At 35.8% G+C, this 17,096-nt stretch overlaps 1 protein-coding gene across 1 annotated transcript in view; it reads left to right on the top strand.

Moving 5' to 3' along the window:
- pard3bb (par-3 family cell polarity regulator beta b) overlaps positions 1 to 17,096 on the top strand; it is a 332,881-nt gene that overhangs the window by 260,772 nt on the left and 55,013 nt on the right. The window contains 1 exon segment of the mRNA XM_081368961.1: positions 12,848 to 12,968. Within this exon segment, the coding sequence (XP_081225087.1) occupies positions 12,848 to 12,968 (121 nt within the window).

Raw genomic sequence — 17,096 nt, 5'->3', positions numbered from 1 at the left:
CTGTACCTCATATGCTAAACAATGACCAATAATATTATATTATTATAATATTTTTAATACTATTATTATTTACTTCATCAGAACTCTGTTGTGTATACTGTATGCATCTTTAATTGCACATTCTCATATAAACAAAACAAATGTATATATTACAGTATCCTAAAGTATACATGATCTTTTTTACATTACGGATTTGGAAATTAACGGGGGAAAGACAAGAGTCATGATGAACTCGGGAAAGGCTCTGAACAATGTGAGAGAGTCTGAATCCAACCACCAACACATTGAATTTGAGGCTGTAACATGAATCTTTTTCACTGACACCGAGTAATTTTTTTTCACAAATTGGACAACATACAGTAGCTTATGATATGTTTGTTGTTATGTGCAGAAAAATTGATTAAGGTTTATTGGCTATCACTAATGACAACTAGATTTTAAATTGTTGTCACACATTTTTATTTTTTCTCACATTTGCAACAATTTTAGTCTTAGTCTAGAGCCCTGGATGTGTCACTGCTGAATTATGTAGTAAGTTTATATTAGTTTACTTGAGGCTGGTATATATTGTGAGTTTAATCATGCCTCGGTGTGTTGCATGACCTTTCATACCTTTTCGCTCAAGCATCTTTGTGTCCTTAGGCTCTCGTTGTTGGCCTGGGTTAATACGGTAATAATGTGTGTTAAACAGGCATGATAAAGAGTGCTTGAATTGAATTGATTTTTGATTTGGGAGCGTGTGATTGACAGAAGAATGCCGATTATCAACCTAATGAGCTTCTCTGAATTAAAATTGGTGGATTACATCAAGATTCCCCCTGACGGCCCTCAGTGTGTTTGACATGCGCACCCGTTAGTGTGTGTGTGTGTGTCGATTCCAGCATTTCTGTCCTGTTCTGCAGCTCTCCAGGTCAGAAATTGATGTCTCTCGTTTTACAGCGTGTAAATCAGCAGCACGTCTTGCTTTTTAGGACCGACAGTGTTTTTTGGTCCATTTCAAAGATGAAGGAATAGATTGCTCTGTGCCACATGGCTCTGTTCGGCGTTTCTCTTGATGTCTCTGTCTCTATTGTCCAAAGCAGACATGCCTGTTGGATTTGTGTGTGCCCCTTCAGCTTTAAACCATCATTTATCCATCTCTTAAGATCTGCTGACCTGAAGTTTCTTTCCAGCACACAACGGTTAATAGACAGAGAGGGAGGCCGCCCTCAGACCTGGCAGGGGGTTGTGTCGAGACAAAGAGTGAAAACTGTTCACTGCGGGGTGACTAGATGAACAGAGAGATGTGAACGCGGTGAGATGGAGGATGAAAGAACTGAGATCTTCTGCACATATCACATGGTGTGCGTGTTTCTGTGTAATTCTGTCATCATTTACTCACTCTCATGTTGTTCCAAATCCCTATGACTTCTGTGAAACACAAAAGGAGATATTTAACAGAATGTTCATGCTGCGGTTTTCCATATTATAAAAGTGAATGGTGACCGGAGACTGTCCAGCTCCTAAATAAATAAAAATAAAAAAGTAATTTGTGCACCTTTTAAGCCTTCTAAGGTCATCTTATAGTTTTATTAATATAAAAAAATGGTAACACTTTACTTAAAGCCTTTATATATAATTATAACAGTATTTTCATTCATTATGCCTTCTAACGCACCTTATAATGCATTGCAAGGTTTAATGAATAATTGTAACTACAGTTATAATACTCATTAATTTAACGCACATTTAGGAAGTTTAAATCCTTTAGCACATTAGCACATTTAATCCTTAAAGGGGATAGTTCGGCCAAAAATGATATTTAACCCATGATTTACTCCCCCTTAAGCCGTTCGAGATGCATATGTCAATCTTTTTTCAGACGAACACATTTTCAGTTATTTTAGAAAATGTCTTAGATCGGAGGTAATCTGTGCGGTTTTGTCGTAAAAATATACATATTTAAAACTTTATAAATGAAAATATCTTCCTTACTGCAACGGTCGACGCGCGTTCACGGCAGATGGATGCTGGCGTATGACGTAGGACGTAGCGTAAATATGTATATTTTTACGCCAAAACCGCACGGATTACCCTCAGAAGGCCTTCGTTTATCCCCCTGGAGCTGGATGGATTACTTTTGTGAAGGATGCATGCACATTTTTGGACTTGAAGGAGGTGGACCCCATAACTTCACATTATAACCACTGAAAGATCTAAGACATTTTCTAAAATAACTGAAAATGTGTTAGTCTGAAAAAAGATTGACTTATGCATCTCGAACGGCTTGAGGGTGAGTAAATCATGGCTTAAATATCATTTTTGGGCGAACTATCCCTTTAAAATACTTGACAAACAAGCAATCTGCAAATATTATAATGCATTTTAACTTTGGTTACAATTATTTATGGAAAGATATAATGCATTATTACGTACATTATGAATACCATTATAATGCATTATACATAAAGGCTTTAAGTAGTGTTACCAAAAATTCATTAAATGTAATATTAAGCTGATATTAATCAAACAGGTTTAATGCAATATGTTTAGCACATTTACTGAACTTGAAAAAAAAAAAAAGATTTTTCTCAGCTTTTTTTTATGCAACTTTCACACATTCAAGTGTTGATAAAAAAAGAACGCATAAAGCTAGACTTTTTTTTAAGCAGATGCTTTGTTCTTTCTTTTGATATTGCATGTTCAGAAATGCATACAACAAAACATTCTGGGGGCCATGTGATTATTGTGAAAATATCAAAAACGCTGACTGGGAAAAAGTTAACATTCTGCAAAATTTCTCCTTTAATGTTCTACAGAAGTCATATGAGATTAGAACAACATGATGAGGGTGAGTAAATGATAACAGATGTTTTTTTTTTTTTTGGTTGAACTATCAAACTAAGGCAGGGTCCCTTAGTCCGTTTTTAACGACTCCATTCATTTAATATCTCTCAGCCTCCGTGGGATGCCGGCCAACTACCCAGTCACTTGAGTATATGAAATTAATAGATAAAATCGCAGCTCTTGTTGTTTCGCGGCCGAACACTAAATTCCCCCCTCGTCGCAGTCACACAGAGACATGCCGCTGACCCAAGGGAATCGATACCATTGGCTGTAGTTAATGCCGTGCTCCCCTGCCACTAGGAGAGAGAGAAAATAAATATCTTTACCCTTTATTGAACTTTCTCTTGTAACACTCCTGTAGAATGAGCTTCTGTGAGGGAAAGAGCAGAGTGCAAATTAAGCCTTTCTTAGTCACCAGGTGCTGTGGCTCAGCTTATCAGAGGAAACGCTATCCGGAGAGCCAGTGACCTTATTTGATTCCCGCTGCCGCCCACCACTTCCCTTCCCCTTCTTCTGAACCCTTCTCACTGCTTACTGCACGGTGTGTATGTGTACTACACTGTACACGATCTGGTATTTTTTTTATGATCTATTTTTAAATCTGCAATAAATGTTTTAAACAATAGGATGCTACATCAGTGGTTTTCTTTAGATTCCAAGAATGATCCTCTTATGAGATATCCCCTAAAATATAACGAAATTGATAATTTTTCATGTTTTAAGACCCATTGAAAAATATTGACAAAGACAACATGTTGTTTCCTGGATTTCATTGAAACTAAACCAAATCATTCATATCTATATCATAGTATGCTGTACCCTTCAAAAATTTTGCGTCGGTAGTTTTTGTTGTTGTCTTTTTAAATAAATGAATACTTTTATTCAACGAGGATGCATTAAACTGAACAAAGGTGACTGTACAGACGTTTATAATGTTACAAATAATTATGTCAAATGAATGCTGTTCTTTTGATCACCATCTTCATCGATAAAAGAAAATGTATCACAGTATTCCACAAAAAAATATTAAGCAGCACAACTGTTCAACATTGATTTTAAGTTATTGAGCATCAAATCATCATATTAGAATGATTTCTGAAGGATCATGTGACACTGAAGACTGGAGTAATGATGCTGAAAATTCAGCTTTACATTACAGGAATAAATCAAAAAACATTTTTTTTTTTGATGAAATGCATTTTTCAAGATACATTTTTCATTTATATGTCTACTTGTCTATATACAAGTAGACATATCTATTTTTTTCTAATATATCAAGTAATATGACTTTGGTAGGTCTATTTGTCACACTTAAAAATGATTGTAAGGTGAGCGCATTGCATTGCAGGAAATGCTATTCCTTAATATTTTGCAGATCATCCATCCATACAGAACTGTTGTATACCATCCAAAGTATACACACTGCAAAAATAGTAAATGGCTAGTATTGTAATATGCCATTCTGAACATATTCTCTCACTCTCCCTTCCTCCATCTCCCCCTGTTTCATAGCCTGTGGCCATATTAATGTTGGGTTCCCTCTGTGCGTGACCAGCTGAGTTTATGATTATGTTTGGAACTGCAGGCTATGTGTATATTCGGGGGTGAGTGTATGTGCACTCATGTGTATTTGAGTGAGAGGTGTGTGCCTGTGTCTTTGATTAGAGCAGGACCCTTATTAAACATTGATGGTGTTATTCATTTGGAGGGTGAGGAGGGTGCTCAGTCAAAATGGCAGCAGTAATTAAGGCGTTCTGGATATGATGGCTGCATGATGGAGTGTTGAAAGCATAACTACGGAGCCCAGGCACTGCAGGGGAAATGGCTTGCTTGGGAACCACAGGCTGAAAATAAATGCACATGTTTGGTGCTTTATGGTGTGTGCGTGTATGTGGTTTGTGCAACTGCCAAATACCTTTAGAGCAAAGCTGATTTATTCTGTTGTGTGTTCTCAGATCCTTATATTTGAAATGTTGTCGCTCGAAGCTGATTGCAGTCTTGATCCACGTCTCGTTATCCATGTGGTTAATGCAATAAAAGGATAAATGAACTTAATATATTTAAAATAAATAATAGAGATAAAATCACTGTGCTCTACCGACATAGGGTGAAAAATTATTTTAGAAATTTGTAATGATTTTACTTCTAACAGTTCAGAGAGTGTTCTGTGAGAGGTAAAATGTCTGTGTAAAGTAATATAAAAATGAAATGGAGAAAAAGAAGTGCAGACCATTATTCATTTAAATAAATGTATGTTCAAATGTACAAATATGTCTATTTTAGATCATGCAGCTAGTACGTTTTTACCATATTTCATCACACTTTGCCTTCAAATGTTCATTTTTAAATGATTCTCAAGTGTGACATTTAACAGTATAAATATTCCATATTCCAATAATTACAGAATTAAATGTAATTGAAGAATCCGATTTTTTATTTTTTTAGTTATATCACATCAAATCACATCACAGCACTTTTTTATTTCATGTCAGGCACCCAAAAATTATTTTATGTAATATTATAAAGATCATATGTGGTAAAACCACTGGTCTCCAGTACATTTCCTAGCGATGCTGTAATTCTCCTGTGGTCTCTTTGTCTCCATATCCAAAAACATGATTAAACACAGATTTAAGTTTCTAATATCTAATAATAATGGATTTGCTCGCTTTATCCCCCTCTCCCAGAAAGACTTAGAAGGTTGTGATGCGTTTTGCTTGTCTAATTGTATTTGTCGTCATGACCCTACTAATCTTGTGACTTGAATTAGTGCACTAGTCTAGACCTGCAGTTTTGCACGTCGTCCCACAAAGAGTCTCACGCTCAAGAAATCAACAGCATCGGCCCATTTCAGACACCATTAAAGTGAAGTACAACCGCCGCAGCCGGTTTTTATGCATAATGCTATCGCTCACCATTGTAGTCAATTTCAATTTAGCTGTAAAAGGTCATAATATTTTATGTATTAGTTTTTTTATGGACCTATTCACTGTTCCAATCAATACAAGATTTGGATCAAGACTTGCATGTGATTTCATCTCCTGTTCTCTCTTTCTTTCTCTCGTTTTTGTGTTATGTGCCTCATAAATTGTGTAAAGTAGCCGTGAGGGAGTGTGGTGGAGAGAAGATGGATGCTGCTACACTTTCCCGCTCTATTCTCTCAGCTCTCCAATCGCTGAGATTGAGAAGTGAAAAATGGAGGGGTTGTAACGGGCATAACTCTCCCCCCACCCCCCAGATGAGCTTCTGTCTGTCTGACCCACTGCTGTCCACCCTGATCTGTGCCGCACTGCAACTCTTGCCCTGATGCCTCAGTGCTTTTCTCCCATGTTGAGGGCCATTGTGTGGCTGGTGTGTGTGTGTGTGTGTGTGGCTTTTTTATGGTTGATACTGAAGTGAAAATTAAATGCCGTTCGTAACTCACTGAGGTTCTATAATGTGATGTTTTTCCCAATAATGTGTGTTTTTTTTTTCTACTACATGGCCTTGGTTACAACAAGGATAAAAAATAATAAAGAAAATGTCACAATTCGATCATGGCACAATACGATCAATAATCGTGTTCATGTTGGGGTGTGTAACTGGTAGAGCGTGGCCACAGCAACCCAAAGGTCATGGGTTTGATTCCCTGGAAAAACACTTAAAATGTCTAGTACGTTACTTTGGATATTAGGGGACAAAATGCTGATTCTTCATTGGTTTCAATTTTACTGCACATTTTTTAAGCATTGGCAATGTAAAATTATTTAAATTAAATTGGTTATGTCAAAGATCAAAAAGTAGAGTGAAAAATATCTTTTCACGGTTAAGATCACGTCTATAAAGTGTGGGGGATGTTTTTATTACAATTGAATTATTGCAAATATGCATTTTGTGTGCATTTCAGTGCAGTAATTGAGAAAGGGGTAAATATATTTCGCTCTCCTGTATTATTTTAGATATGAAGATATACTAAATTGCCAAAACATTCACTCAAATTCACGCGAATTGACAAATCCAATAATTACGCATATTTTTGTTTCTTAAAAAGGAGCTGAATAGTCTGTTAACTGTTAATATAGATTGACAACAATATATTTACCAAAGTGTTAATTGTGTTTTTCTGTAGCTGAAAATGCAAATTGTTAGGTACTATATGTTTGTTTATGTGTACTGTTTATGGTAACACTTTACAATAAGGTTTCATTAGTTAATGTATTAACTAACATGAACTAACCATGAGTAATACAGTAACAAATACTGTTACTGTATTTTTTTTTATCTTTCTTAACGTTAGTTAATAAAAATACAGCTGTTCATTGATAGCTCATGTTACTTCACAGTGCATATGTGTTAACAAATACAACTTTTGATTTTAATTATGTATAAGAAAATGTTGAAATTATTGTTGAAAGATTAATAAATGCTGTAGAATTATTAGTTCATGTTAACTAATGAAACCTTTTTGTAAAGTGTTACAATGTGTATGTGGTTTAAATTAGTTGGACAGAGACCTAAAACAACATGAGTTGGCTTTGATGTCGTGGTATGCTGCATGGCTAAGAAAAACAGGGGAAAAAAGAGCAGTGTGTTTGTGTGTGCGTCTGAATGCGTGCTTAACAGTAACACCTCCGGGACTGCAGCAGCAACATTAGGCCTGCTTGAGTCACAGGAATCTTTATTGTTCCTGAAAGAAAAACAGATGAAAAAGGCTGTTTATGACAGCGTTTGATGGAGAGAGGTCGGCTAGTTTTTTTGTGTGTGTGTGTGTGTGTTATTAATCCATAATGGGACATTTGTTGTTGTGTGTGTGTGTTTCTGCATAGACGGTTGGTTTGTTTTGAGACCTCACTGTACGGGTTCAGCAGCGTCCCGTGTTCAGGAGCTTGAGCGTGCGTGTGGCCGCCGGGTCGCGGCTCTCTGGCCTGTTCCCACAGCATCATCCTTCTGGAATGCCTGGCACTCGCGCTGTCTGCCTAACCAGCTTTTTAAAAAAAGACATGTTAATTTGTTTTGTCTTAATCTAATCCCTCCACTGTCTCATTCATCCTCTGTTCTCCAAGTTTTTCTCTCTCACACACACTCTGCCACTCTCTCTCTCTCTCTCTCTCTCTCTCTCTCTCAGATAATCTGATTGGTCGGGGTTTTAAAAAAAAACATAAATTGAATTTCGGTGTTCTGCGTCTGAAGGGAGAATGAGGGAATTTTGTAGAGTGGTCAGCCCACACTTGTTTTTGATGAAAGTACTACTTGTTCTGTAGTTGTATAGATTTAGATTTATTGTGAAAAAAGTCTGTTTTCTTCAGGGAGATTTCACTACATGTTGAGCACTCATATTTACACAGACTTTTGTCCTTTTTTTTCCCTCTCTGAAAACACATTTGATGTATAAAGTGTAACTCAACCCCTGGTCAGAGCCTGACTCCACCCACTGGCACTGGCGTGCACCTGAGACCCGCATTTCAATAGCGCGCTCTCAGTAGGCATGTTCACATTAGCAGATAATGAGTTGCCATGAGAACGAATGACATCTCTATCTTTTCATACAGATTAAATAAACAGAGAATATTTGTTTTCGTTTTGAATTAGATATTTTTATAGCGGAGACTTAAATGTTTATATAGATATATTGCTTATGTCTGTGTGACTAGTATTCGCAATACTATGCTACTAACTAACTAAGCTTCTTACAATACTATGCTAATAAATACCTAGGCTACACGAAATAATCTAAATAACTATATAAACGCTATGCTTACTAGATGCTAATATACGCTATCCTGATCGTTTTCAATAATCGCAATTCCAACTCCTGACTCGCTACAGTGGTTTTGACGGAACAACCTATGCCAAGGGCGTGGTGAGCTCGTACCTGCTTACGTCACGCGGCACCACAACTTCCAATAGGAAAATTCAACTGCAATAGCCACCGCTCAACCTGAAGAGGGCAGCACTCAGACGTTTTTACACCATATATTATATATTAAAACACTTTATACTCAAATGTCAAAAAATTTACTAGTATCCTTGAACAGCACTAATAAAAGTCCCAGTCTTACAGATCATTAACTAAAAAAAGTGTTGTGTGGGATTTTGGACCAATCGATGTTACTGTTATACTGTTATAGCATTTATTAATATTTTGAACTAGTTCTCTTTGAATGTATTTATTATTATTATTTTAATTTTAATTCTATTTTCAGTAATTTTATGTGATTTTTGTCTTTTTGTTTTTTTTTACTTTAACTTGTTTATTTCAGGGTAACACTTTACAATAAGGTTTAATTTGTTGGCATTAGTTAACTACATTAGTTAACATGAACTAACAATGAACAATACTTGAACAACATTTCTCAATATTCACAGTTGTAAGATCAAAAGCGATATCGGTAACACTTTATTTTGATGGTCCCTTTTGAACATTCTGTTGACTATAAGTAACTTTGCAACTACACGTCAATTACCTCTCATTGGAGTATTAATAGACTGTCTGCTTAATATCTGTTTATTGTGATGCTCCCCAATAGCCATTCTACTGACAATATGTAACTTTACAAGTGCGTCAACTTATTCTAAACTTAACCCTACCAGTCTACTAATACTCTATTAATACTCTAAGTAACGTTGCACCTACTGTACATGTCTACTAACTCTCATTAAAGTCAAGAGAATGTGTTAAAAGGGCCATCAAAATAAAGTGAAACCACAGTATATGTTAAAATTAGTTTAACTTAACTTAGTTTAACAAAATTATCTGTTTAAATTAGAACTAACATGAACATGATTTTTTTTTTTATGGACATTTTTATTTTTGGTTGAAGGTTTTTCATTCACTAAAGATTTACCTAGTCAACTGTTAGTCGTTAATTTAAGCCATTAGGCGATTAGTCCTGGGAAAAATACTAAACCATAATAATGAGCATTTAAAATTTTAATTAAGCGCTCCAGTGTGCGCATAAACCTTGCCACAGCAACACCTTCAAACATTGCATGAACTATTTCTCATATATATATATATATATATATATATATATATATATATATATATATATATATATATATATATATATATATATATATATAATTCAAATAACCTATTATATAAATATATAATATAAAACCTTATCTTAAAAAAAATGAAATTTAACACAAATATTGTTCAAATGTAGGACATAAATATAAATTATAAACAAGTGAATAAATAAATATACAGCAAACTAAAACAATAGTAGTGTAAACATAATCAGGCTAATAGACAATTAGTTGTAACATCAACAGAAGGTCCGAACCCAAACAAAATAAATATACATTATGTACAATTATGTACAATAGATTGAGCGGCCATGTAAAGTGGCTAACGTTTGGCTACTACTTGCATGTTTTAAATAAGTCATGTGTGAGGTGGCTTGTCAGCTTTTTGTGGTCATTCTTCACTTTCTTGAACTGTTCCCACTCTTTGGATTTTCTGCCCGACATGTTACCGCATGGAGCAGCTGTGTTTGTGAACTGTCACCTTACAGACCTGTTTCTAACCGACTGATTAAACCGAGCTTTCTTCTCATCAACTAACGTTAAGTCGACTATTGGGGGGCAGCCCTATCCGATATTTACTATTATTTCAGATTTTATCTAGGTTATCAAAACAATGTCTCTATTGTGCATACAGTCTTTTAACTTATTGTGTTTTTCCCTCTCATTTTGTTCTGCTGCTGTTTATTTTCAGCTGCACATTCATAGTACAATAGCGGCTGGCATTGAGCCCCAGGGGTTGATGTCCTAAAAAATGACTGTCTGATGCGTTATGTTTATGATAGGATCTTCACCCACAGCGTCCGATCACTGCATTTACCCCTCACTGAGATGGTGGACATGGCTGTTCTGCTTGGTGTGTTGACAATGGGAAGCAACAGTCCTGGAAAGGTTGTGTTTGTGTTAGCCGAGCGTTGAGAGATTGATTTTGGTGTTTGTGTGTTAGAAGCTGTGAGATGACTGACAGGACTTTATCTCCCAAGTCACACTTCCACAGTTCTGTGCCACAACACAATATTTGAGCAAGAGAAATATCACACATTCCCCTCTTGAACGTTTGATAAGGGCATCATTTTGCTGTGTCTGGAAAGGCAGAGATGTTTATTGAGCTTTGGACAAGTAGAACGGCATTAAAGGCATAGTTCATCCAAAAATCAACATTATGCCATCATTTTCCCACCTTATGTCTTTCAAATCCCATATGATGTTCTTTCTTCTGTAGAACACAAAAGGAGACTAAGATTCACTAATGTTGGTCAGATAACAATGTTTTGAGATTCTGTTGATTAAACCAATCTCTTTCTTTGTATTAATTCAAATTTTTAGTTTCAGTGAACTCTGAAACTAAAACTTGGTAACCGGACAGTTGACGGCACCCATTGACTTCCATAGTATTTTTTTTTCCTACTATGGAAGTCAATGGTTACCAGCAACTGTTTGATTACAAACATTCTTTAAAATATCATCTTTATTGTGTGTGTTCAACAGAATAAATAAATTCATACAGGTTTGGAACAACACAAAGGTGAGGAAATTATGACATAATTTTCATTTTTGGGTGAACTATCTCTTTAAGTCAACAGCAAACAATATATTGTTTTTAGTGCACTGCTGTCACAGGGAAGATATTTAGTGAATAATAACTGAAATTTCAGTGTTCTTCACACAAACCTATCATGTGGCTTCAGAAAACTGTAGCCAAGCCTCTTTTATGATGCTTTTGTGTTTTTTTTTTTTTTTTTTTTTTTTTTTTTTTTTACCATTAATATTCAGTTTGGTCTTCATTCACTCACTTTGTTTGTATGGAAAGAGCCGCTTGAACATTATGCTATACCTCATTTTATGTTCCACAGAGAAAAATAAGTCATACAGGCTTGAAAGGACATAAGGATGAGTACAAAGTCAGAATTTTAGGTTTAAATTATATAATATCTTGTGTGTGTGTGTGTGTGTGTGTGTGTGTGTGTGTGTGTGTGTGTGTGTGTGTGTGTGAGTGTGTGAGTGTGTGAGTGTGTGAGTGTGTGAGTGTGTGAGTGTGTGAGTGTGTGTGTGTGTGTGTGTGTGTGTGTGTGTGTGTGTGTGTGTGTGTTTTTACTGCACCAGGAGCTCTTTTTTCAAAATGACGACGTCATGCTGAATCTTCTCTGCGTGTGTGTGATTAGGTGATTCTTGCTAGATATGAAATTGGCTTGTAACAAAGGGCTGTTGATTATCTTTGACAGAATTGATTATTTCTGTCTGCTTTAGCTCCATCACTGTGTCGTTTCTGATAAGTGCCGATGATAGAGCCGTAGCCTGGGCTACCGCACTGTTCTTAAGTGGCTACAATCCGGACATATCAGCAGTCTGATAAACTGGGCTTCTTGATTTTTATCCATCACATGATGTGTAGGTCAAATCAATAGTGGCTCTTTGTTCTGGATGGGTGTGAGTGGGCTAGGGTTGAGTGGTTGTGTGTTATCTTGTGCGTATAACTGTAGGTCTATAAATGTGTATGTTGGGAAATAGTATTCATGCGTAGGAGACTGTGTGTAGATGTAAGGGGGTGGTGGGGCCTAGTCTTTGAAGATCTGGCATGGTAAGCAAAAGATTACAGGTTCAAATGTCACAAGGGATAGTTGGAGCTTCACTAAGTGGAACTAAACGCAAGGATCTTAAGACATTTTTGTAAAAAGTTGAGCAATGTAAATACACCATCTTAAAAAAACAAAAAACTAAACTCACCAATTAAGCAGACCAACCGCCACCCGTGTAATACTACTAATTGACCGAATGAGGATAAATCACTTCTATGTTATGTCAATAATGTTATTGTTTAAATTATTTAATAATTTAATTTAATTTAGTAGGCATTTAGAATATTTTATCTACAGCAACTAGGGACAGTCTGTGTTGAACCTATAACCTTTTGGTTACCAGCCCAGATATTTAGCCACTATGCCATACCATCATATTTCTGTATTAATGTAATATTTATGCTAAGTGGATTGTGTTTTTTTTGTGTGTTTTTCAGCAGTATGGACCGTATCCAGCAGCTGAGGAGGGAGTATCTTCAGGCTCGTATAGAGGGAGCAGCTCCATCCTATGAGGAACTGGAGGCCCGACGGAGAGGACCAGAGTACGACCAACACAGAGTAAGACATCAAACCCACACACCACTTTCACCATCACACTGGGTCCAAAATTACCACTCGCTAGGTGCCAATGGATGTCAAAGTTGGTTTTAGAGTAATTGAAAACCCAGCAGTGGATGGTAACTTTATAAGGAATTGGTTTAAGTTGAATAGTCAATTATCAGAAAAACAGAACAGCTTATTTATACCATTGATTTAGGTACAAAATTTATACACTAACTAAAAAAGTTTGAGGTCGGTAGGATTTAAAAAAAAAAGATTTCTGAAAGAAGCCTTTCTCTCCAAAATCAGTATAAAAAAACGTAATATTGTGAAAATTAAAATTCAGAATAACTTATACATATTACATATTTTAAACTGTAATTTATTAATATGATTACTAAGCTGAATTTTCAGCATCATTACTCCAGTCTCCAGTGTCACATGATCCTTTAGAAATAATTCTAATATGCTGATTTGCTGATTAAGAACCATTTCTTATTTTTATTCATGTTGAAAACAGTTGTGCTGCTTAATATTTTTCTGGAAACCGCAAAACATTTTGGTAACACTTTACAATAAGTATAAACTAATAAAGTACTTACAAATGATTTGCAAACTATTAGTTTATAGTTCATTCATAGTTAATATATTGTAGACTCTATATTGTTAATATATTAATAGGCTATATACAAATAGTGAGTTCTTCATTCATTGTCACTGTTAATTTTTGTTTAATTAGTTTATTTTTTTTGTAAAGAGTTGGAGAAAGGTTTTTTTTTTTTATGCTTTGTTAACAATTTATTAACCGTCAATAGTTCTCACTTTAGATTGTCACGGAAAATGGGAAAATGTCATCTTTTTTTTTTTTTTGATTGAAAAAAAAAAAAACACATATCCCAACGTGTGTGTGTGTGTGTGTGTGTGTGTGTGTGTGTGTGTGTGTGTGTGTGTGTGTGTGTGCGTGTGCGTGTGCGTGTGTGTGTACGCTTGTGTGTGCGTGCGTTTGTGTGTGTGCTTAATGTATTTGTAAACATTTTAAGGAACACTGAATATGAAATCAATTAATGCAAATAAGGGTTGGTTTAAAGCTCTTACTTAATGGCATTTTCACATTTTCCATGACCTAATCTAAAGTGAGAACTATTTACTCCTAATAACCAATGACCAGTTCCTTTATTAAGAGCTAATTAAACAATAATAATTGTGTTTATTACAGGGACAATGAATAGACAACTCACTATTTATATGTAGCCTATTAATATATTAACAATGTTGAGACTACAATACTGTATATAAACAATGAATAAACTAGTAGTTTAATATTACTGTTTCTAAAGTGTTACCAACATTTTTTTCAGTATTGTTTATAGTTTCATAGTAAGATATATGCAGGGCCTAAAAAAAATAAGTTTTTTGCCACACCTTCTAATGGCCGGTGACTTAAGAAAATTTACAGGCCATGAATATTTTTTTACCTGCAAAAACAGGCAGTTTTTTATGGAAGCTTGTTTCCGCCACAAAAAAATAAATAAATGATAATTGCGACTTTTTATCTCAAAATTGCGAGTTTACATCTCACAATTCTGACTTTATTTCTCAGAATTGCGAGATATAAAGTCAGAATTGCGTGAAATAAAGTGGCAATTGCGTGTTATAAAGTCAGAATTGCGAGATATAAAGTCAGAATTGCGTGAAATAAAGTGGCAATTGCGTGTTATAAAGTCAGAATTGTGAGATATAAAGTCAGAATTGCGTGAAATAAAGTCACAATTGCGTGTTATAAAGTCAGAATTGTGAGATATAAAGTCAGAATTGCGTGAAATAAAGTCACAATTGCGTGTTATAAAGTCAGAATTCTGACTTTTTTTCTCGCAATTGCGACTTTATATCACGCAATTCTGACTTTATAACACGCAATTGCGAGTTTATCAAACTCAATTGTGAGATATAAAGTCCAATTCTAACTGTGTGTTCACACCGCCGGCGGCGAGAGCGTCAAAGTGGCCGGAAGCCATTCATTTTCAATGAGAGCCGGCGGCGAGCACCGGCGAGGGCGGCGCGGCGCATCTTGGACGGCGAGAGCGGCGAGAGGAGTTGAAATCAAGTCAACTTTATGGTAATAAGCTATGACGCGGTTCGGTGGCAACCAGCGGCAACCAATCGGAATGTAGAAGTCCTCCGCCTGAGAGGAAAAAAATCACGCATTCTAATCTACGTCAGGGCGTCAGAGCGTCCCCGAATCTTTCTACGGCGTCGGTGGCAGGGCGGCGAGAGCGAATTTTGCCGCTCTCGCCGGTGGCGGTGTGAACGTACAGTAAGGGGAAAAAAAAGACAGACCTTTTTTTTTTTTTTTTTTTTTTACCTCGGAATAGTTTCTCACAATTCTGACTTTATAACACGCAATTGCGACTTTATATCATGCAATTCTGACTTTATATCTCCTAATTGCGTATTATAAAGTCAGAATTGCGTGATATAAAGTCGCAATTGCGAGAAAAAAAATCTGAATTCTGACTTTATAAGACGCAATTGCGACTTTATTTCACGCAATTCTGACTTTATATCTCACAATTCGGACTTTATAACACGCAATTGCGACTTTATTTCACGCCATTCTGACTTTATATCTCACAATTCTGACGTTATAACACACAACTGCGACTTTATATCTCGCGATTCTGACTTTATAACACGCAATTGCGACTTTATTTCACGCAATTCTGCCTTTATATCTCGCAATTCTGACTTTATAACACACAATTGCGACTTTATTTCACGCAATTCTGCCTTTATATCTCGCAATTCTGACTTTATAACACACAATTGCGACTTTATTTCACGCAATTCTGACTTTATATCTCGCAATTCTTACTTTATAACACACAATTGCGACTTTATTTCATGCAATTCTGCCTTTATATCTCGCAATTCTGACTTTATAACACACAATTGCGACTTTATTTCACGCAATTCTGACTTTATATCTCGAAATTCTGAGAAATAAAGTCAGAATTGCGAGATGTAAACTCGCAATTGTGAGATAAAAAGTCGCAATCATCTCTTAAAATGTTTTATTCTGTGGCGGAAACAAGCTTCCATAGTTTTTAGATTTAGACACCAACATTTTAGATACCAGAAAAAAAATTGACAATGCTCTATTCCATTTTCGATACCACAGCTATAACTAATAACTAGAAACACAGAATAAACTGTAAAATAACAGTGGAGCAGTGAGTGTTTTGTTTTTTCTTTGTCCTTTGTTGTTTGATTAACAATAAAAACAGGATTATTAGGATGCTGTCTCTTTAAGACTAATGCACGGATCCATTATACTGATACTGTACCTATTGCATTTATCTTCTGTTTAAGTGCACTTAAGCCAACCAACTATGTTTACTAGCATACTCGCCAAGACAGGCATTTTGACTAAATTTAGTGTGAATTTGACCATTCAAGTTCAAGAAGAAGTTAAAGGGACCTCAATTCAGTATTCACGCACTATCTGAGACATGGCTTTCTGGGCGCGCGCTTCGGATGTTTCCGCTCACAAAACTTTCCTCACAGCACGCAAATAATGAATTGAGCTCTCGTTTTTGCTTGAATATTTAAATTGTCAAGGCTTAAACTTTCATGATAATGCAGCGCTGGCCCGTCAACTGTCACGAGCGTCGTTCGCGTTTGTTCACTTTCATTATCTCACAACATTGCATTGTTAGAATTCATAAAATGTAACTGGCAATTGACACCGTTTTATATACTCACCTACACAGATTTTTTCTTCGCATTAGCCGCTTGGCAAGTGTTCATTTTAGGCCTCGGGTATATGTATGACTGGTAAGTTTTTTTTTTTGTTTTTTTTTTTTTTTTTTTCATTACAGCAGCCATTGGCAGGTGTGGCAGAACATTCATTTTGAACCTTGCATTCACATTACTTTTACCTTTCCCTTGTTTGGAGTAGATAACTGTCCCAGTATCTCTCTATACTGCCTTCATTCAGCTATACAGAATTTAGTCAGGATTCATAGAAACTTCCACCAAATACATTGGTGCCTTTCATTATTAGGATTGGGACAAACCAGCGTAATTTGTTTTCACTTAGAACACACAGTAATTCCCTTTGTGTGAGATCAATAGTTATACCTCTCA

This window comes from Scardinius erythrophthalmus, assembly GCF_964197995.2.
Source record: "Scardinius erythrophthalmus genome assembly, chromosome: 6".
NCBI lineage: Eukaryota > Metazoa > Chordata > Actinopteri > Cypriniformes > Leuciscidae > Scardinius > Scardinius erythrophthalmus.
Note: the sequence above shows the minus strand (reverse complement) of the source record. Positions and strands in the feature narration are given on the sequence as shown.